We start from the raw sequence: 23,815 nt of genomic DNA, 5'->3' as shown, positions 1-23,815 counted from the left end.
GTTATAGAAGCAGCTGATCTAAACTCACATCAGCAAATAAAACTAACCTGACAGACGCACAGTGGCTGAGTTTTGTATGGCTTCGTTTTCCAGCTCTTTGACATCGATTTGTACCGTAGATATAACATCAGGACAAACTCCATCAGAAACTCTAACTTTTAAGTTGTATATTCCTTGAGAAGTGTTATCCACCATCATCAAAGAACCAGTCCTCTGATTTAATCTAAAAGACCTAGACATAAACCAAAATTGAGAACTTACTTTATTAATTAACATAATTCAGAAGGCCTTAAACATTACTATGAAGGTTATAGGATCAAAATGTATGGGAATTAGCAAACAACCTCAGAAAAGCAGCAGAAACACCTTAATTCAGAAATGACAATCTGCAGAGTTTATAAAAATATGCTTCTGCCACTCCCAAATCCCCAGACTTTCCCAATCCTGAATAAAAGCAGTCTGTAGCTGAACCACAGGGTTCAACATAGTCGTCATGGGCAGGTCTAAGAGATAAGTAATAGAAAGTGACAAAACCACACAAAGTCATTCCAGATGTTCATTTATCCATCTGGAACAGAATAAGGTCTGGATGAAATCTCTGATTTCATCTTCATTTGCCTCCGCAAAGGGACAGTAATTAGTAATTATGGAAATATTCCATGACCACTATTACAGAACAGTAACCTCTTAATATGGGAACAGATCCAGGGGCTGCTGATGCACAGAAAGTCAGTCTTTAATTTTGGGCTACATAAAGCTTCTAAACTCTTATTCACAGTGGAGACAAAAATTCTCATTCATTTTCACATCCGTTCTCTGTATTCAAACAACATACAATTATGCTATATGCCATCTCACTTTATGATATGAAAAATAATGTATAAGTAGGAATTAAGGATCCACGTCAACATTTCAATTAACCAAAAAAACTCCACTAATCTAAGAGTCATGGTTTTCACATGCAATTGTAAATTTAGCCATCAATGGAGACTGCCAAATTCCCTTCCGTTTTTGACGAAATGATACCATTCTGCCCTTTTAAATCTGGGATTTGTATTCCATCAACTCTAATATTTGAGGGCAAGTATTAAAAACTCTGCCTATTTTTAAATTGGATCTCACAGAATGCACATTTTAAAATAAATTAATGATGACATCTGACTAAAAATCAACATCATGGTGTGATCCTGCATTCTCTTGCAAAAAATATTTTATGCATTAATTTCTTAATACTTAGTTACACAAGTAAAAAAGAAAAAGAGCATTCAGAAGGTACATCCCTTAATACACTCAATAACCCTGGCTTTATGCACATCCTGAACACGAGAGATACATGGTGAGTAAAATAATTACAGAAGCATAAATATTACTCATTTTGACACAAATACAATCCTCACTTGAGCAGTTTTCCTTCAGAGAGAAATGTTTTATTGTCCCAGTCATCTTGATCTGGTGCAAACACTTCCCCAAGCACCGTTGTTGACCATTTTCCTGTTGAGATAAATTATAATAAATCTGCATTTAATTTTTGCTTTTCAGTGCACTTTATATTCTGCCACATTCATTACTGCATTTATTATTTTCAGATTCCTGCTCAATTTGGTGATGGTTATGATCCAAGACTCTTAAAATAATGCATAGCCTGTCATATGATTTCTGCCAGTTCAGGAAAGGTGAGTACATTATGGATGTCACATGAAAGAAGAAAAGCTGAAAACAACACAAAACAACAACAGAATGATACATAAATACAACTCTATATAAAATTCTCAGACAAAAAAAAAAAAAAATTACCGCATCAGGAGTTAATCCCCAAATGTTTCATTACTACTCTACTATTTCAAACTGCACACCAGGGGAATCCAGCACAAGAAGCAGAGCATCTTGTGGGGCGCAGCTGGGAGAGGAGGACATGAGTAAGAAAAGGAAATGGGCAAGAAGCCACCAAGCTATGCCAGTTCTTGGCCCTTTTTCCAGGACCCTGTGGGCTGTCACAGAAGTGGAACATCCAAGCAGCTGTTCTAAAACAGCAGAAGAAGCAACTCCAGAAAAGGAGACCTTTGAATTCCACAGCCAAGATCCAGCAAAATGGGAAATTTTTAAGGTTCAAATCTGGAGCCAATCCACCCTAAAATCTTCATTCTCTCACTTCTACGGTAGGATCTGGTCACATCTTTTTCTAATTTAGGCATACTGAATTCAGCAAAAATAACTCATTGCAAAAATACCTTCTATAGATTAATCTTCTCTAATATTTATCAGAAATTCTACTATTGCAATGATAAGTGAGATATAGCCAAGTCTATCTGGAATGGAATATTTGGGGAAAGGCGTAATAAACCATGCTTAATAAGGGCCACCAGGACTAGTTTAAGGCCAAGTTTTACAGGTAATTTCAGGAAAAAAAACACATTAATAGAAATTCAAGACAAATTTTAGAAAATATTATTAAACTGTTCATCCTCTGCTAAACCACTCCAATGAGAAAACATAAAGCATTCACGTAATGGATGCATTTGCTCTGCTCTCTCCCACTACAATGTTAAACCTTATAGTACCATGGCTGCTATCACAGAGCAGCTCTCCTGCTAGTATGTCTTGAACTACGTACTGTGCACCACTCAAGAACACATCTAGAATAGCATCTTTTTTTTTTTTCCCCCCCTCAGTTCAAAGACTACACATTCTAGGAAGCAGTCAATTACTGCACCCCAGAGATTATTCTTCTCCTAAAAAAGCACTGACCCAGCTTTCTCTTGGATCCTTTCTTGCTAGCAGAAAGCCTCCCTTCACGGGATTTCTATCCTGCTCAGCCACAGAGAGGCTGTCACAGTGGAGGTGGGACTGGTCTACAGTTTCTGGGTAGGGCTCATCTATGAACCTCTGCTTCCCTAAGTTGCTTTAGTTCTGCCATTCTCATCTCCAGATCTCTCTGCGTCAAATACTTTCCAAATCATGTGTGCACACACAAAAAACTTGTCCTCTGTGTAGGTGAAAACTAGTGAATGGAAAATGGATTTTATTGGTTTATAAAAATACTGTTTTTTCTGCAAGTGCAGTATATACTTGTTTGCAGCTAACAGTTTTTTGTTAGGTGATCTTTTACACACTAGGGTCTCAGCTTTGCAAATATACTTTACTCATTCCACTTTATTTAGTAGTCTACAGAACTGGAGTTTCAGTTCTGAAAGATGTAAACCATTTAAAAAAACAAAGAAAGAACTGCAAGAAAGAAATTATGTGTAAAACTGTGCTATATTCTTGAATCTGATATAATATCCAGATAGCACTTACCTTTGTAACTGTACATATAGACCTCCTTATGGCCAGATTCATGGCAGTTGTCATTTTCATCACCAATTGTTATAGTTAGGGTGTTTGTAGAGCTCATAGCTGGAATCCCACTATCTGTTATAACTATTGGCAGATGAAACACCTTCTGCTTTTCTCTGTCAAAGGACCTCAAAGCAGTTACAGTTGCTGTGTTATTTCTGTTGTCAGTAAGAGAAAAATCCAAAGAATTCTGATACTCTGGTGGCAATGAAAATGTAAAGGGTGGCCCATTTTCCTCACTGTCTGGATCAAATGCATGAAGCAGTTTTGACGTATGGTTCATATACACTATTTCAGGCTTCAATATATTTTCCCAAACTACAGGCATGTATGGTGCCTCAAACCTTGGTCCATTGTCATTAACATCAAGCAAGTTTATCAAAACTGTAACACTTCCTGTGCAGGCAGGTGTTCCTTGATCTGAAGCTTGAACAATTAAACTGTATTTTTGAATGACTTCACGATCTAGAGTATTTGCCACAATCACGTGACCATGTTGGTCAACCTCAAACTGTCTCATAGGATCCGAATCTGACTTCATAGAATATATAATGTTCCCATTCAAACCAGAATCCTTGTCTGTAGCTCTCACTGTGGTTACTGTAGTACCTACAGGCATGTTTTCAAAGAAAGGGCTTGTCTGAATAAACTGAGAAAGGAAAACCGGGCTGTGGTCATTAAAGTCTTCAACTTCTATCAGGCACACTGCAATACTAGAAAAATCAAGATCTTCCACTGTAATAGTAAGATTAAACTGCCTTTCATGTGCATTCTCAAAATCCAGGGTTTGTTTCAGTCGAATAGTGGCACATTGCCATTCTTTGTCATTCTCAATATAAAACTTCTGATCTGGGTCTCCCTCGATGATACTGAATATTAAGTCAGCATTTTCCCCAACATCTGCATCTGTAGCACACACTTGCAGAACTTCTGAGTTGATGGCACGGTTTTCAGGAACTGTTGCCTGCCACATCTTTTTTGTGAATTTAGGTACATGATCATTGACGTCTGCAATCCAGACAGTGGCAGTGCCAGTTCCTGTTAGCCCTCCCCCATCTCTTGCTTCAACAATGAGAAAATAATTGTCAGTCCTTTCTCTGTCCAGCATTCCCCCTGCTACATGGATTGTACCAGTATTGGGATCGATATTAAACATGTCAGCACCAAACTCATTTTTTACATTCTCTGTTATCCTGTAAGTCAGGACAGCATTGAGACCTACATTTGGATCATCACGATCGACTGCACCCATTTCCATGACTAACGTGTCTGCAGGAGAATTTTCAAAGACGCTCCCATTGCAATCATCAGGCATGCATGTGAACATAGGTGCATTGTCATTTATATCCCACACATTAATAATTACATCAGCAAATCCTGTAAGTCCTTCTCCACCTTCATCAGTAGCCAATACAACAAATCTCCACAATGCACGCTCTTCCCGGTCCAGCATCTTGTGTGAGTAAACGCTGCCCGTTTTCTCATCTATTGTGAAAATATCAGCTGCACCGTGCCCATGCAATGAGTATCTCAAATCTCCTTCATCTACATTACTGTCAGGATCATTTGCCTTAACCTACAGAAGTTTTGAAAACAAAGACACAGAAATTATAAGATATGCAGTGATTGCTTTATATCCTATATGGTACTACAGTCTAAAGAAGCCCAAGCAAAAGTATATGACATGCTATTAATATGTGCATGCCAGATGAATGGCAAACGAGAGGTGGCTGAGGGACAATTCAAAGTAGATGAATATGCTTTGCACTACAATAACAATGTAGATATTCTAATAATAAAATAGTAAATTTTTTTTTCATATTTGTAGAGGTAATTTAACTATGCTATTCTGATAGATACTTTAAAATGTTAATGATTTACTTTTTAGAATCACAAATGATCCATCCTGCTTATCCTACTTACTATCTTTGTAATTACTTTTCCATAAAAGTCCATTTTTCTTCATCCACTGACAAAACAACTCAGTAAAACTAAATTTCATTAATATATCTGTGCTGAATTATTATTAACATAATTGTACCAGAGTAATCTGTGCTCTTTCACTGAAATATTATAATCTCTGAAACTGCATACACTACCTGAAGTACAAAGACTGGTAACCCATCCAGTTCCTCAATTATACTTCCATAGTATTCATTGATATAGAAAACTGGAGTCTCATCATTTTTATTCATGACATTGATGATGACAACTGCATAATCTTCCCATTTCCCATCAGAGGCCAACAAGTGAATCTCATACATTTTTGTTTCTTCATAATCCAGTGGTTGGGCAATAAAAATGGCTCCTGTTTCTGGTTCTACATCAAGTACTCCTCCTGTGTTTCCAGCTGTGATCTGATACCGTAATTTAGCATTTGTTCCTGTCAATTACCAACAGTGTCAGAAAACACACATTTCTTGAAGTAGATTAAAACATGGGATGTTAAGATGAAGTACAAATCATACGATAACTGATTTTGATATTATAGTTTTGTGGTCTTTTAAAACATGCAGCTATGTCAGATTACTTATCAGTATTTTCAATTCTGGTATGTCCAATTGTAATTTGTGTCTAATTATAAAATGTGTCTTTGCAATGAAGTATTAATTCTGCTTTTACTTATGATCACTCAAATTCACTGAAGGATCAATATGACTGGCCAAGGCTATGGGACAAATTCTTGTTTGCTAACACCCAGCATGTAAGAATAAGTTATCATAAAATGCTTCATACTGTAGAACCATTCTGCACTCATATTCATTTATGCATAGACTTTACCAACAAACTGGATAATTATGTATCAAGCCAGAGGAGAGAACAGAACTTCTCAAAATTTCAGATGCAGTACCAATTTGCCGATGCTTTTAGATCAAGTAAAGACTTTTAGCCTTTCTGCAAGCTCTACCTTCACATTACCATTCTTCTCTTCTTCCCTTCTTTCATAGCTACATCTTTAATCATTTACTTTATTAAGAGGACAGAAATGAAGTACCATATATCCATCACATCAGGTCCCCTGATCCAACACTACAGAGTAGGTTTACAGGCAGCCTAAGTAAAAAACTAGAAGTTCCTTAAGTAGGTAAATCCTTCTTCAGTACAACTTAGCCACATTTGCCTTAACCTCCTTGAGTGGGTGAGGAATCAAATGCAGCCAGGATGTACTTGCACTTCACAGACACACTCATAAAACAGTCCTTTGGGACTTGAGCAACAAAAAAAGTATGGTTTCACCACACAGCAAAGTCAAATTAGTAGTGCACCATGGCCAGAAGATGGAAGTCTGTACTGTTCCCTCCCTGATTTATGAGCACTGGTTATGTACTTATTTTTACATGACTTATGGCTGAATTCCTGACTGATTTGCAGATAAAGCAATATAGCTAAGACTCATCATATGCATCTAAGAAGTCCAGTTTCAAATAAGAGAATGTGTACCAAAAGAAATAAAGAACAATACAACTATACTGTCCATAGAGAAAGCAAATGAATCTCACTGAAACCAAGTCTGATTCATTCTAGTTAACCAGGACATTTTTATTGGTGCCCATTTGTAAGAAAATGGTATGATCTATAATAAATCTGTATTTGCTGGCACAGAAATTATTCCACATCATCCCACATTAATGCATTACCTCCTGAAATAAGAGTTATTTGACTTATGCCTCACAGCTCCATTATGAACTAATGTTCATGGCCAGTCGGTTCACACTTAAAGAATTTTTAAAATCTAGAGACAAAAAGACATTTTCCTTTCTAACACCACTAAATATGTCTTGGTGTGCTGAAATTAACTCATTAATATTTTAGACACAGCTATGGGGAATTCCAATACTTTACCTTCATCTTCATCATTAGCACTGACTGTAATGATAGTTGAGCCCACATCTTGGTCTTCATCCACATTTACTTCATAGACACTCTGAGAGAAGACAGGCTTGTTATCATTCACATCGCTGATAAAAATGCGCACGTAGGCCGTGTCTAGAGAGACAAGAAACAAGAGATTAAAATACTCAGCTGTGCCACTTCTGTCAGCTACAATTCCTTAAACTGTCTAGCTGCATATTAAATGAAGACGAATATGCAGACAATACAGAAACAAACCCTTAGGGTTGTGGACAATATATATACCAACATTACTCAAAAGCACTTGGATATCAAATGAATGTCACATCCAATTTGTTTAAACAGATAATATGTGAATAACTGATGCCTAATATGGCATTTGCACAGTTTTTAGTCATAACTTTTTGTCCTGAAGCCGTAAAAGCCAAATTTTAAGTCTTTATTTAAGCACAGCCATCAACTGAGAATGGGATTTTCTACCTTGAACTTTCCTGCTTCATACTTCATAATTACTTTTGACTGTATATGGTACCATATCCAGTGCTTTGAGAAACACTTCCACTAGCCAAAAATCTGCATCCTACGGATAATGGGTGCATCTTTGCTAGCTAGGAAATACTCTCTAGACTAACTACGAAGCCCTAGTTTTCTTTTCATTTCAGAACAAAAAACTTGCCTGATAATCACATAAAGTATCTCTGACACAACTGTTGCACAAACAGTAAAAAAAAAAAAAAAAAAACAAACAAACAAAAAAACCAAACCAAAACAACGGACACTCTTTCACAAGTACACATGAAAAAAAAGGAAAATAACTTTTAATCTTGCATTTCAGAGCTTCTGTTTTCAGAGACCAGTCCAGGTAAAATCATGTTTGCATGCTTGCAACATTACCAGAGTTTGGCTTGCCATGTTTTCCAGGTCGAGCTGATTCAGAGCCATCTACTGACTTGACTTCTAGAAGATAGGACCCCTTCTTCTCTCTATCAAACTCTGAGGCAGTATATATTGAGCCTGTCTGTGAGTCCAAGTGAAAATACGTGTAGTCTCTGCCACTGTCATGTAACAGGGAGTAAGTTATCTAAAGGATTAAAAAGAAGTTGTTAATCTATCCTTTCCTTTTGTTGGATAGTTCACAGCTAAATAAGTACTTAAAGAGAGGAAGAACAGTCTTGTGTTTGAGAACTTGATTGGGGCCAAGAAAGCTGGGTACAACTGACAGCTTGAGCAATCTAGTTCAAAGTCTATTAACTTCCTTGCATGTTGACTGCCGATCTGTAAAGGAAATAAATTTGTCTTGTCTAATCAGTTCCTGAGTTCACTAGTTCACATTTGCACAGCGCTTGTGCAACAGCAGTCAAACTCAGCTAAAGATTCCCAGTACTAATATAACGGCCACAGGCGAGCTGAATTTGAACTTGCTCAGTATCATGGACCATGTTCTAGACTCATATATATGTTTTCGTGCACTTGACTTCAGCTTGCACTCTTGTTCTAAGGATATACCTACTTTCAATTTTTTAAATCAGTAATGAATATATCCACTTTTGGTGTTAACTTGACATATTTTGTAAGGATTCAGTTTTCAGTACCCCCAATGATTTACAACTCACAGAGGCTTTTAAACACATTTTTTCTTCCATTAATTTATCGAATCACATTTTAGGTCTATGTAGACCTTTCCAAACCAGAGCATTCTATAGCAAGTTTTTCACCTGAACTACAGGTTGTATAAATATTTCTTCTTTGTTTTCTGTCTTACACCTACTAGTTTTAGTTGCATTTTTCACATGGCAAGACAGAGAAACATGTAATGAACTACTTTATTTCATCTCATGTTTCTCTGTTAGTCATCCCTTTTCTAGGTTGAAGATTTCTAGTCTGTTTAGCCATTGTTCATACAAAAGTTATTCCATACCTTTCATCACAGAAGGTGTAGGTCCCCACTTGCTTACCTCACCATTCTGACCAAGGTCAAGGTCGGTGGCAGACACCTGAACAACAAATGTCCCAACACCACCTCCCTCTGTTACTGAGGCTTCATAAATAGATGAAGTGAAGAATGGGACATTGTCATTGACATCTAAAACATCAAAGAGTGCATAAAAAGAAAACTATGAAACTTTAAAGAAAAGGGAAAAAAAAGTACTATGATTATACTGTAACATCACTGAACAGCTTACACACCTGTTACATTAACATAGACCGTAGCGAATGCTGCCAGAGGAACTGCAGCAACATTCTGTGCTCGAACCCTCAGCAGAAAGCTTTTTGTTGTTTCATAATCTAGTGGCTCAGCTACCAGGATTGAAGCAGAACCATCATGTCTGTTTGGAGTCAGGTAGAAACGAACTGGCATGTTGGTCTCCGGAACAAGACCCTCTTCTAGGTTGTAAGTCACACGGGGATCACCAAGGGGAGAAGTTGCTTTGATTGTCTGCACAGTTCAAAAAGTTTGCGTAATCAACACTTCTGTAAGTACAGCAACATTTCTACAAGCTTTTGTGTATCGACTCTCCCAGACCTTCAGCTTTCAGCTGAAACCACTATAGGACAAGTATTTCCTAATACCAGATCTTAACCCTGCCTGATACATCTCCAGGCCACAAACAGCTGCAGCCAAAGGTTACCAGTCATTACATGTTCGGTTACTCATGCTTTTATCCTAAAAATACATGTTTTGGAGCTACATCATAAAGCTGTTCTGATTACCCATTCCAAGCAATCAAACTGAACTTTAAGCCCAATAATCACCTCAAGTAACAGAGAAGCATTCAAAAAACTGGAACACCTATAGTGTTGTCCAAATGGGAAGGAAATTAAATAATGGCTGCACACATATAAATTAGAGTAAAAATGCTGGTTACTGTTAGCATTTCTGAAAGAAAACTGATAGCAAATCATTGGTCCCTACAATAAACAAAATTGTTATAGAAGCTCACTATATTTAAGCGAATAAGCAACATTCAGTTACTCTATAGCCTTAGAGCTATAGACAGACAAACAAGTCTGTCCCAACCTTACCAAAACTGATGCATCGCGTGTAGTATTCTCTGGAATAACAACTTCATAGCTGTCTCTTTCCCACTGTGGAGGTTGGTTTTTTGCACTAGTAATAGTTACTGCAAGTTCAACTTTACTGCTCCTACTGCCTCCATCTGTAGCAATAATCTCTCGAATTATAGATGACCTCTGAAGAATAAAAAAAGTTTCATTACAAAGGGTTTTGATCAGGGCTCCAATGAGCTTTTTTTTCTGTTTCTTTCCAAAATAAATGAATACATAAAATTAAAAGCACACTTAAAAAAACCTGCACAGAAGAAAAACATCCACAACTGCTGAATACTGAGCTCAGAATATGAAGTAGGTGCAAAGCTGCTGAAAATTCTGCTATTTGCTTTACTTAAGATTGCTGGAAAATGTTGTTATTTGTCTCAATAACCTTAGCAAATTTCACACAAAGTTTAAAACAGAACCAAAAAAACCCACTTTGTGGAGCCCCTAAGTTCTTAAGCTTACCTGTCAATAGTTTTTTTATTAGGTCTGTAGGGTTCTAAATTTTAGCTAACTACATGCAACCATTTGTTCATTATGCCTTCACCTTCCTGAGGGACAGCTATGCTTAGTCCACCATGACTAACATGTACCAAGTTGGGAATCTGTATCAGAAGCAAAATTCTACACTCTTTCACATTCAGGTTTGTGTCTTAACTCATTGCCTGTTAACATAGTGAAGTCCTACACCTGGGTTCTTGCTCCCCTGCTTACCATCTCAGCCCTCCAGTCCTTGGTATTAGTATGCCAAAGCTAATGAATGACATGGGAAGAACAAGTTCTCGGAGGCAGTGCTACTGCTATTTTCCAGCTGAAAGCAGGGCTTGCTTATATGCAATTGACAGTCAATGAACTCATGAGCTAAAAGCCTTAGACTCATGTTTAATTTAAACATGATGTATTGATCCTTTAATGTGAAGGGGTAACACAAACTTGTGACCTCAGTCCCTCTTATGATATATTGAGATAGGCAGCTTAAAAAGGAAAGCAAGCGCCATACCTGGGATATGGGTTGGTTCACAAACACCCAGCCTGTAGTAGGATTAATTTGTAAATAATCTGGTTCTTCATTTGCTATCGAATATGTAATGGCAGCATTTGAGCTATAGTCATCATCATGGGCTGCAACACGAAGAAAGCTGGTCCCAACTCTTGTGTCCTCTCTTAGAAAATCTAATGTAAGGAAGGGATATTTCAAACTGATCATTAATTCACTAAAGTACCATGAACATCTTACTAAGAAATGAAGAAATACTAAAGTAATAATGTATGGAAGCTATAACTTTATCTTCCTTGGAACAAAGGCCATAAAAAAATCAAACTGAATATTTTAAAGAGCTACTATCACTCCAGAGCTATGGATCACATTTGAACTTCATATCACATTCATAACCTGGAATTCGTATTTCGCATAAGATACTACTTTTTTTTTTGTCTTGTGTTTTTACTAAGGGACAAATTGCTCTGTATGAAATATACATAAATGGAATTTTAATTTACTGCATAAAACCAGAAGAAAAGGACCACATTGTCAGAAACTACCTTCTAGGATTTGCATAGTATAACTAACTGAGAATTATCAATCTTCATTTTTTTTGTATGAGTATTATACATGCCTCTGGGTGTTTATCCATAAGCAGGAAAGGTTTTTTGAAGAACCAAGAAGGAAAGGTAAAACAACAAACAATGAAGAATTATGAAATTCAAATGGGAAAAGTATGTAATCAAAACTTATGACAAAAATCTGTTAATCAGAAAACAAAGGATATAGTTAGTGCTCAGCACTGTACACTTACATTCTTATTACAGCTTTCACATCTCTGTGTAGTGCCACAGACACTTGGTATACTCAGGTAAGGAAAGATACTGACATGGCTATTGTTTCAAGGAATTTTCCCATAACGACACTCAGGAAAGCCTACGAGTCAAGATTGTACTTGTTATATGGCACATTACACAGAATAATAATTCTGCAATTAATTAAGGTAAGCGCATCTCTGGCTGCAATCACCTAGTTGGTCACATGATCTACTGCCAGGAAAGACAAAACCCAAAAATCTTAGACATCAGGTAGGCTCACACTCAGGGCACTGAAACTCTATCCAATGACTCTCAATTACATTCATAGTGGGTGTTTTCAAATCTGGGATCATTGTCATTTTGGTCCAGAATGATAATATTTATCTGACATATTCCAATGAGTGGTTCTGCTGCCTGATCCGTTGCTGTCACAGTGATAGGATATTCCCTCTGTTTTTCTCGATCAAATACCTGAACAGTTGTCAGAACTCCTGAAAACAAATTAAATACCAGAGAGTTAAAATACTACGCAATTGACAATACTCTACATTTAGATGTTTGTCTGTCAATACGTTGAGATACAGTGCAATAGGTTAAATACACTTATAATGTGAACTTCAGGTTCAAGGATCCAATCACAAGATTTAACAATTTCAACAGCTTGAATTGTACTGCTCAGGCAGATACAAACTTCATATACACTTACATCTACGCACAATTGGACTTAAATTTAGAAAATGGAGATAAGTACCAAGCTAACTTTAAGGGAATGTGTTTATAAAAAAAAATATTTCTTTTGAAGAGCAGTAAGTACAGGGTAAAGGCATGTTTCATGTTTTTTATCCTCCAAAAGATCAGCCTGAATTTAGTTCTGGCCTTCCAAGACTTAGTCTTTTTGCTGTTTGTAAGACTACTGTCATTTGGATAAATCATTTATATGCCATTAACAATGTTGCAAGATAATGTGCACTTAAAAAAATGGTGATTTTTTTTAAATCCAGTTACAAAACCACAGAAGTTATTGCACAAAGCAGAACTTCCACATTTCAGGGAAAGCATCAGTTCTAGCTCAGTACTGGATGTGTATGAAACTAAAAGGACAATATTTGCTCATGCAGTTAATACAGTTTGTATTTTGCCTGCTATCAAAAAAAACTAAATGAAAAAGCATGAAGTCTGATTTTATTTAAGCTTTTTTTCCATCAGTGTAACAAAATGGTTTCTATATGCCAGTATCAGTTGTGACATTTGCTTTACCTGTGTCAGGATGAATATTAAATGCTGGTAGGACACCACCTCTGTGCATTAAGCCATATTTCACTATACCATTGGCTCCTTCATCAGCATCAGTGGCTTCAACCTGCAGTACAACTGACCCTGAAGGCTGGTTTTCCAATACAGAAGCATGTTCCTGATAATACTGACACTAAGAGAGGGGAGAAAAAAGAAGAAAAATCAAGGACTGACCATGCCACTTGATTTAAAGATATATTAGAGGGGAAAAAAAAAGACAAAAAAGATTTAGCTACACTTCCATTCACATGCACTGATGTTAATGTTTTATCTGTACCATGATTAATTTACAGACTTCACTTGCTATTTTGCAATTATACGAACAACACACAACATGAGGCCACTGAGCATCTCCAATTAATGAAAATATTTGGAGAAAAAGTTACAGTTGCATATACGTCCAAATGCAAGTATTTTTCTATATTAGCAAAAGTCTTATAAAAAAGAGGGCATACACTTGCCCAAACCACAGAATTGCTTTAGTCGAAAAGGGATTCTACACAAAGTAACTTTGTCGAGAACGCATTACTGACAAGACTGACATGAATAGTCACTGAATTTTCAAAAATATGCAACATTGCCCTTCGACATTTTAGCCATCAGCATCAAACTTGAGATTTTCAGACAACAGATCTTTAATATGAATTAACATTCTGAAAATATATTCATGCATTTATTTTTTACAGTACTTTACAAATTAAGCTAAAACACTTTCATTCTTTTCTCTTTCATCAGTTCCAGACATCGAATCATCAAATGAAGCCTATGTAATTTAGAGAAGTACTTTGGAATGTTTTGGAACAAGTCCACTGCATAGCTACCTATACCTATCAATTCCTCCTCACATACGTCACACTGAACCTCCAGAAGTTATTCACTCAACCTCATCTTCTGAAATGCCAGAGATGAGATGTGGTTCAGGGAAGAGACAGTGCTCATAGGAGCTGTTCTGCCACAAGAGGAAAGCAAACCCTGTAAGTCTTTGGTGAGGGATGGAAAAGATGCAGAAGACAGCAGCATTGGGACTCAAAGAGAGATGAAATTCTGACCAATTCTGCTTGCAGTGACAACACAGTCTGAAACATTTACCACACAGTCTAACACAAATGACCAAGCCTCATATATTTACCTTCTGAAAGACAGGTTTGTTATTGTTGACATCATCAACTTTCACAACAACCTGGGCAGTACTTGTAAGAGAATGGGGCCCTCCAGAGGCGTTATCATCAGTAGCTGTGACATGAAGTACATATTCTGTCCCCTGCAGCTTAGGAAAAGGACTTGAACGAAGTCTAACTAGCCCTGTGAAAACAACAATAGGTTGCAGGTTTTTATTTTTTTACTATATTAACCGATTACTGTTATTATTCTCACTAGTAAGCATAACAAAGAACCATTCTGGTTTACCTATTCCCTATTCACCAATAAACCACAAGGCTGCTACAGTTTAATTTAACTACGGTATTTTTACTGCAGTCTGATATTAAACCAAAACTAAGACAGCACAACAGGTTTGTTTGCAGGTATGTCTACAGAGCTAAATGAGACAATAGCTACAACTCATTATATAAAGCTGACGTGCACATATTAGCTTTTGTCTACCTGCTGCAGAAAAAAACAAAACGAAACAAAAAACCCAGAGAAACATTGTGGCAGATTTCTGTTTTACCTGCACCTGCCCCACCAGCGAGCCTGGCTATGTTCCTGTATCGCTACTGCAATGAAGCATGTGTCACCATGTCTACTGCTGTAGCTATCGATGCTAGCTCAGCTGAAACTAATTCAAGTTTACCTTCCTGCAACAGAGTCATAGCAGCATTTAGCTAGACAGGCATATCCCCAGAAACCTGTCTTTTACTACTCTCCCAAGTCACCCAAATGATACACCCTGCTGGATGGAACATACAGGCACTGTCAGAGAAAGATGTAGGAAAGATTTGCTACAAAAGCAAAAGAGACTACAGCTATCTGAGACCATGCAGTAAGAAGCTGTCATTCTTTTGCTCCATCATCCATCAATCACCTCTGCTATTCATCAGGCATAATAGCAATTGTCATTACAACAGAGTATTGTCACAGCATCCATGTCACTCAATTTGCTTGCAAATGTATTGTTTTAGCTGCAGCACTTATTTTTGACACATCTCCACTTTACCATGACATTTCTGTGACAAGGGGGTACAGACTATTCCCCTGACTGACATCATTTCTGAAAAGAAACTGCTGCAAGCCACTGTATAAACTTTTATAGGTTTATTAAGCAACAAAAGCCCCGAAGTGTTTTGAAAAAAAAAAGCTAATGTTTCTAAAATTAAGTTTCAAAGACTAAAAAAATTTATTGGTAAAAAAGGATAAAATTACATGTACATGATTATCTGTATTAAAACTACGGAGCTAATCCTAAGAGATGCTATCAATCAAATGTTAAGATTCTTGGAGCACTTACAATAAAGATTTTCAGAAGCATCAGATATACTACCCCTGTGGCAATTAGACACTGAAAACCATTGTTCCTCTTCAGGTGCCAAAGTATCTTTAGAAATTTAACTCTTGGAACCTACAACTCTATTTTTAAGTCAGAAAGGATAAAAGCAGCTCTCAATAAATTCAGGATCATGCTTCAACACTTGCAAGTTACCTGCAGACCATATTTTTGGGAACATTTCAGAATCTAACATTAATATTGCAAAAACATGATTTGCATTGAAATTAAAATTTCATGCTAAGTGAACTCTGTGAAGTACAGAAAAGGAATAACTTAGGGCAGCTCACTCTTTCCTACATATTCAAGGCTTGTGCTTTGAAAAATGTAAGTTCAGATTTTGATTGCAGTTCAAAGCAGGTTAAATATAAAGTAGTTTAACTGAAGTTAACTAAGTTAGTTCAATCCTTCAATAAGATTTCAATTTGGTTGCCTGTTTCTGTCTCAAAACATCCTCTTTTTTCTTTTCAAGCAATCAACAGCAAATAAATCCTATTAATTTAAAGGGATATGCCAAGGGATATGCCAGCCTACTCTGATGATATGTGTGTGTGGTGGTTTTTTGTTTTTTTTTTTTTTTTAAATGAGGACACCAATGTTGTGGGACTTTTTCCTTTGGGGTTTTAAAAATATGCAACTGCTGACAAGAATTTAAAAAGATGTAAAAACTGGTATTCTCCACACTTTTTTTTTTTTTCTCGTGCATGCAGCATTCTTGGCTAAATAACACTGCTCACGTGAATGATTCTGTCCTTAAATGAAAAATACAGTTACTTAGTTCATATTTTATATACTTTTACCTTCATTGAAATAAAACAGTGCTAGCCTCATTCCACCTACAAATGTAGCATTTTGTGGCAGTACAACAGAAACAATCTCAGCTAAAAAGTGTTTGCTCACACATGCATAATCAGGACATAGACATAAGCACAGAGGGAAACAGCCTCATCTAAAAACCCAAGTGTCTGCTTTAAACCAGTTAAAACCGAGTTATTGAAAAAGTTGCACAAAGAAAACTATTCCAGTCAGCACTGTCATCCTATTGTTTTTCCTCCTCGCATGGCTATGTGATTACTAATAGTATCTTTGGCTAATCGCAGCAGGTGGATGTCAAGCTTTGAATGCACCAACAGGCAAACTCTTCCTCCTGCTCCCCGGGTTCGGCTGCCCGCGCTCCAGGCCAGCTCTGACACCCCGCAGCCAGCTAACCTTGCATCAGACAGGTCGCTGTCGCCAGCCTCGTCTGTGGCCTCTGCCCCGTGTCTCGGGCGCTGCGCTGAATTAAGCTCAGGTCCCTTCCTGAGCTCCCCCAGGCGTGTGCGGTACCTGGCCAGGTATATTGCTGACCCTGACGCTGCCTTGCTGACTCGGCTTCCCAGCTGGACCCGAGACCTGCCTCGTCGCTACCTATTTGTCTGGTGGCTGCTGGACTGTTGGGTGAACCAGGTTTCTGTGTCGGGACCTGCTCTGCTCTTCTTGCTCGGGGACAGTGAGGTCCCTGCCTGTCTTGCTGTCACCCTTGACTCCCATTTCACCTTACCCTGCAGAGCAGCTTGTCCTTGCTGCAACTTTGAAACTAGTTTCCTAGATTAATTGTTATTCAAATCCTTGTTTGACATTTTGCAATGTCACACTGTTATCAGTAAATACATTCTCTATTAAGTTACTGTCTATTAAGTCACCTGTTACCTATAATAATGCCCTCTGTTAAATTACTGACTGAAAGCAAACAATGAACAAGATAGGTCAATTATACAAAGCTTTTAGGAAAACGATACTTTTTTTTAACATTATAAGAGAGTCTAGAACAATTGCACCTTTTTCCTGCACTTTTTAAAATTAGCTTAGTGTTAGTTTCAAAAATAGCATATCCTATTTAGTTTTTATAATTGCTACCTAATGAAGACCAAATTCAAGCTGCATCACGTCAGAATCAACATTATGACTGCAGCAGCAAAGAGCTAATACCTTATTACCTTTCTTGGGGTCAATAACAAAGTTTCCTTTCTGATTCCCAGAGAGAATGTCATATGTCACACCATCTCCATCAGGGTCAACAGCATTAACTGTAGCAATCAGTGTGTTTGGGCCTGCATCTTCAGAAACGAAACTCCTGTAGCTGTTAAAAAAAATTATGACAACACATTTATGAATTTAGACAGGAAAAAATATATACAGAACTATGCAGAATATATGCAGAACTACTGATTACCTGTACAACGGGTATTGCAGAGATTTATAATTTATTAATACAATTACACGGATAAGATGCTTCTTCATTAACCAGTGAAATGATAGTATTGATGATCTATCCAACCATCCATGTCTTTCTGTTGTTACTTCCCATAAATTTCCATTGCAAACTTTCAGCAGTATTGAAGCTTAGCTTTGCAACAAGACTTGCGCTAAATGCAGAATTAACTTTTTTTTTTTAATTTAAAAAAATGAGTTGCATGATTCACAGAATCAAAGCAAATATTCGCTAAGTTAAAGCATTGCTTGTTATAGCACACTTTCTGACACAAGCTCTCAAAGTGCTTTCAGTGCAGTCTTTGCACCAGCATGACTAAGATGAGAATCAGATCTGGAGGATATGCACATAATGTCAGTTTTACAAAAATCTCTTCTAAAGTCCAGACACATCACTGACATTGTAAGCTCTTAAGAGGCATTATCAGCCTAAGCTTAACGCTCTCTGGAGTAGAAAAGCCCCCTGCTTTAGCAAAGTCCCAAATATTTATTATTTTATCCGACTGGATTGAGCATAGCCCAGACTAAGCATACTACAGATCTGTCCCTAGTAGGTATCCCAAAGCTGTAAGAATGAACTACAGCTGGTTGTATCCAACAATATAGATAAAATACATATGTATCACTGGGTTCAGAGTGCTTATGGACCCACTCTCCATATGCTGAGAATAGGAAAAAATTCAAAGGAAAATAAAATGGATGCACAGAAAACCTCTCCCTTAGCTTTTGTTGTCTAGATATGTGTGTTTTCATCAAAACCTTCACAGAAACAGCTTTTTTTCTTCCCCCAATTCAATATGCAATGAAGTAAGAGAAGTAAACTATTCTGGTTTTGCTCAGTCACAACCCTCAGGACACTGTCTTAACTCTGCATCTGGAAAGCAAACGAACAGTAATTCTTACAATTTTGAACATGAAATAGGGACAGAAGAGTCCAAGTCATCAGAAGAGGTCTCTTAAAAAGGAGAAAGTAAAAACTGACAAAATGAAACAGAGTGGTAGCCTTAAGCATTTTGTAACCAAGATAAAGAATAACCATGATGAAAGAAAGCTCATGGCAAGGAACCATAAGTTTATACTGGACTGTAAATCTATTTAAACAAAGGGCTAGACGGACAACATCATCATCTTGATTTGTATTAGCCTGCCACAGAGCATAACGTTAATTGCAAACTAGTCTCTCAACAGGACCTGATTTATGGGTGTTCATGATGAATCTGTTTCACAGAAAACTTCAACTAAGTTCTGTCTGAAATTCACCTTTGGGTTCAAGAATTTTTTCATAACGGGAGAGGTAACGTAAAATCAAAGCCTGGTTAACCTGGTTAAACAAAAACTTGAGATAATTTGAATTCCAGGAGCTGAATTCAATTCCAATACCAATCTACACGTATACACAATGGCAGTTTCCCTGCTATTGCACAGCGAACAGAAAAGCTTCTTGTGAGTGTTTGGTAACTTAAAATAATGTTCATTTTAATCATATTGTTCAAGTAAACTTTAAATACAAGAGCTGGCAGGGCTTTTTTTTTAAACTATGTTTTCTGCTTCCAATTCGTTAGAGATGTTTACAGCATCTTTAATACTGTCACTCTTTTCTGATTAAAAAATTAGGAACAGATACAAGGCTAACAGATACAGATAAACATTCAATGACCCTGAATATTAAAACAAATAAATAAATGAAAAATAGGCATCATCTGAAGAGTGAGAAACTTAATCTGGTTTAGTATTTGAAAATGCATAGAGGTCCAATAAGAATTTCCAAAAGATCAACTTTTCCAGGCCATACCTCCTAAGCAAGGTTTAGGAAAGAAAGGAAGGCACAAGATTTTGAAGCCAGAGGTTACCTTTACATAAAATAAGGACTGTCAGAAAGCTTTGATGTTCTGTTCAGCTAAACCACAAGCTTAGCATCACTGAAATTTCTGCCTGGGTTTTGTTCTGAGTAACTTCTACTTTTAAGAGTAGAAGGCTGATGCAGAAGCTGACTGAGAATTCCATTACTAAGCCTCTAATATGAATGCAAGTTTATAGTACTCTTCACATTGCTTCAGGCACTTCTGAGCCCCATCTATGGAAGAAAAATGCTTACTGATGCTTTAGAAGAAAAAAAAAAAGTAGTACAGTTTGTAGGGCATGGGACTAAGTGAAATTAAGTGAATACCACTTACTGACATTTATCTTGTGGTTTTTATAATTCAGTGGTCATTTAGGATTCTATCATCTAAGCATTTTTCTTTAACAATTGTAAACCAAGGATGCCAACTGTTGACTCTGTCTAAGCTTAAATTGCCTGACTAAAAGGCAAAATTCCACCATGTACTCTGGATGGGGGCTGAGGACAACAGCGAGTTGCCTGCTTTTTCTGTTTGATTTCCTTTGGTGGTGGAGGGGTCCTATTGAAATGTATAATCTGAAATTACTGCAACACCTCTTTCAGTACATCTTGGAAAAAAACTAAGTGCAAGATCTGTCAAAAGAGACTGTCTATATACTATCTCTATATAGCTAAATACACAAGTCTTACTACACATTGAAAGTATGTCTAAACGTTACAATTTAAAACCAAACTTAAATTTGTTTCTGGTTTTTTTTTTTTACTGATAGTGAGAGAGTCTCAAAGTCAAAAGACCATCCCGCATTTGTCAGTCCAACTCTCAGATTTGATTGAACCAAAGCCAGTTACCATCCTGTAACGATCAGCCTTTCGACCAAAATATAAAAAGCAACAGTAAAAGACAAAAATAACAGAGTTTTAAGAATATGTATTTACATTGTCTGGGAAAACTCAGGTGCTTCATCATTCACATTTGAAACATAGATCCTAACAGTTGCTGTCCCAGTTTTTGGCTCTTCCCCTTTATCTACAGCCAAAATTATGAACTCATAAAGATGGTTCGGTCGCTCATAGTCCAACTGTGTTGCTGGAAAAATAGTACCATGAGAAGTAATACTGAAGTCTTGACTCAAAGTGTAATACAGTAATTCAGCATTCTCTTTTGAATCGCAGTCAGTGGCTGTCACTATTAAAAGAGAAGAGAAAGACACTGTGTAGATCAAAGTTTGTGAACTGAAATGTTAAGTACTTTAACAAGAGAACTAGTGTGTAGTATAAAACTGTAATAGCATTTACCTTGGCATGTAGTGCTTGAAATAATTTATAAAACTCTGCTATCCCCTGTGCTTTTGATTGAACTAGCCCTTACTTGAAAATAAGTTGTTTAAAAAAAAAAAAAAAAAAAATGAAGTCCCTGGTTGAATTCAGCCACTAGATTTTGCCTTTGTCTGCTGGGTTTAGAGAGCCCTGTACTACCAAGAACATATTCCCACACAGAGACATATATTCTCATGTCCACCTGATCTATACTGCTGATCTAAGATCACTCAGACAGATCACACCCTGTGTGATTAAAGATGAAATATTTACATATATTATTCAACTGATGCAAGTTAGGTGTTTGTCGGATCCTACCCATAACCTACAAAAACCTATGCTAAGAGTGCAGTTACCAGAATAGTAACTGACAGACTACCATTAGTACAGGATAAATCACTAAGTAGAACAGTAGGTGGTTATAAAATCCTATTTACTAGGAAACAGCAATTTTCCTGTAGTTTGATTTCCTTTTTCCCCTCAAGATTCATAGAAAGTTTATGTAAGGGTTAAAGACTAACATAAGGCCCTTCTACAACTGTTTAGTTGACATAAATTTGTTTTATCGCTAGGACCTGCTCATTTCTCTATAAACATTTTCAATGTAAGGTTCTTGCAGTTTACAAAATCAAAATTTACATCATTTACAGAGCATCATAATTTAAAGCTTAAGTTATTGGTTACATTGGGAAGAAGCAAAATCTTTTTCCCAAGCATCCAAACGAAACCAGTCAAAAAAGCAGTATTCCCTAAAGCAAGCCCACATAGGACTCAAAGAGAGGCAGAGATGGTGAGCTGATGTGTCCATAATTTCTGATCCAAGATCACTTTCTTCCTTCAAAAAAACAAATGTTGCAAGATTGCTACTATAAGCTTGCTGCTATAATACCAACCACAACTGAAGTGCTGTTACTTCAAAATCCTACAAAGATATATTTTCTTTGTCTCCTGTCCCCCAAAATTGTTTGGGCTGTGGCAGTAGTAAATAATTATGATCCAATTCTACAAGGTGCCATTTGCCTTCAGAGAGTTGCAACTACCCATATGTTGGGGCAGGTAATTTTACCTTCTGAACTGAATTCTAATTAGTGGAAGGAAAATAAAATACTCCTACTGAATGTAACAAATCATTGCAGAAGTACTAACCTTGTAGAAGCGCAGTTGTCATAGTAACTGTTTCAGGAACACCAACTTTGCTGTAAATCAACTGATGAAATTCAGGGGCACAATCATTCACATCTGTGATTACAACCAAAACCTTAATGGAGAAGAGGGGAATGTTAAACAGCAAAGCGAATCAAGGCAATGACTTCATTGCTCTAGAAGTATCAGATGGAAGAACTTCCTAAAAACATCCTTGAGGTTTTCAGAAGCTGTAGCACATAGGATAAGCCATTTTTCTTAGATCGCTTTTTTCCTGCTGAGAACCGTTGAAATATTAGATTCCAAAATACTAGGAATTGCCAAGTCCCAGTCCCTTGCAGCACCATTTTCCACTCACCCTTCCCTTCCATTGATTATTCCCAATTACTAATTTAAAGGAAAATGGACCGTCTGCTTTCTAAGCATCCTTTTTCCATTATCTTATCTTCCAACACTTCTGTAATTTGTAACACTAAAAATTCTACTGCCAAGTATAATACATTTTAGCAGTATAAATCTCCGAGACCAAGTTCTGAATTCAATTACAGCAGAGTAAATCAGACGTAAATGGAACTGATTATGGTAAAACAAGTAAGAAATACAATTCTGCTTCTAACATCTTTAAAAATGTTTTCTTATTCTTATGTCAAATATGAGCCCACAGTTGCATTGTTTATAATCCAAACAGTAAGGAGTGTGTTAAATTAGCCTTTATGGCAGTTCATACTGCTACACTTCAGAGTGTCTGAAGTTGGTTGAGGTATTCTGCATTACAGTGCAACAGGTAGATGCATACTCCATCTACCCTTACATAGGTTCATATAAACTGGGAGTACTGAGGTTGTATCAGTGTAAAGCAGGTACAAGTTAAACTATGTTTAGGCTAAATGTATTTGTAAAATCATCTTATAATCCTCTTTCAAGTCATATTCTACCACTCTTCATCTTGTAGTACATAAAAGGGTCAATAGAAATTATCAGTCTCTGCTGTGCTACAGCCACTGTTTGTTACATTGACATACTGTTTCGCTGTCTCTCTGTGTCCTCACACTTGTTCCTCTTAATTCTGCCTCCTGTTCCCTCTATAGCGTACATCTTATTTCCTCCAGCAGGAACAAACTGTTATATTGCATGCATTTCCTAGCTCAGTGAATCCTTGAATTCCAACAACTGTAATAACTATATTTAGAAACATTTTTGCTGTCGAACAGATTTCTAAAACACCATGAACCATCACATTTTAATATCTGTGAATTTTTATTACTTTCTCTCTTCAGAACTTCACTTCATGTTCTTGATATGAAACAAATCATTTTCTGTTCTGCCTTTGTTTTAAATTGGAATAATCTCAAATATACATCATAGTTCATGAACGTTTAGAGTAAGACAAAAACCTCATGTCTGGCTTGGCCACATCCATTTCCATATCTTCCCAGACAAGGCCTAGGACC

The 23,815-nt window shown here is 36.9% G+C and overlaps 1 protein-coding gene across 1 annotated transcript in view; it reads right to left on the bottom strand.

Moving 5' to 3' along the window:
• Positions 1-23,815, bottom strand: part of LOC128145961 (neural-cadherin-like) — a 66,951-nt gene that overhangs the window by 21,754 nt on the left and 21,382 nt on the right. The window contains exons 5-20 of the mRNA XM_052796836.1: positions 22,368-22,479; positions 20,841-21,090; positions 17,791-17,933; positions 14,462-14,634; positions 13,297-13,465; positions 12,360-12,530; positions 11,240-11,412; positions 10,210-10,377; positions 9,373-9,622; positions 9,141-9,268; positions 8,080-8,266; positions 7,177-7,320; positions 5,433-5,716; positions 3,295-4,909; positions 1,398-1,491; positions 48-232 (exon numbers count right to left, since the gene is read on the bottom strand). Of these exons, the coding sequence (XP_052652796.1) occupies positions 48-232; positions 1,398-1,491; positions 3,295-4,909; positions 5,433-5,716; positions 7,177-7,320; positions 8,080-8,266; positions 9,141-9,268; positions 9,373-9,622; positions 10,210-10,377; positions 11,240-11,412; positions 12,360-12,530; positions 13,297-13,465; positions 14,462-14,634; positions 17,791-17,933; positions 20,841-21,090; positions 22,368-22,479 (4,246 nt within the window). The remainder of the gene's footprint in view (positions 1-47; positions 233-1,397; positions 1,492-3,294; positions 4,910-5,432; positions 5,717-7,176; positions 7,321-8,079; positions 8,267-9,140; positions 9,269-9,372; positions 9,623-10,209; positions 10,378-11,239; positions 11,413-12,359; positions 12,531-13,296; positions 13,466-14,461; positions 14,635-17,790; positions 17,934-20,840; positions 21,091-22,367; positions 22,480-23,815) is intronic.

This window comes from Harpia harpyja, chromosome 9 (genome assembly GCF_026419915.1).
Source record: "Harpia harpyja isolate bHarHar1 chromosome 9, bHarHar1 primary haplotype, whole genome shotgun sequence".
NCBI lineage: Eukaryota > Metazoa > Chordata > Aves > Accipitriformes > Accipitridae > Harpia > Harpia harpyja.
The sequence above is the reverse complement of the archived record's forward strand: the minus strand, read 5'-3'. Positions and strand labels throughout refer to the sequence as shown.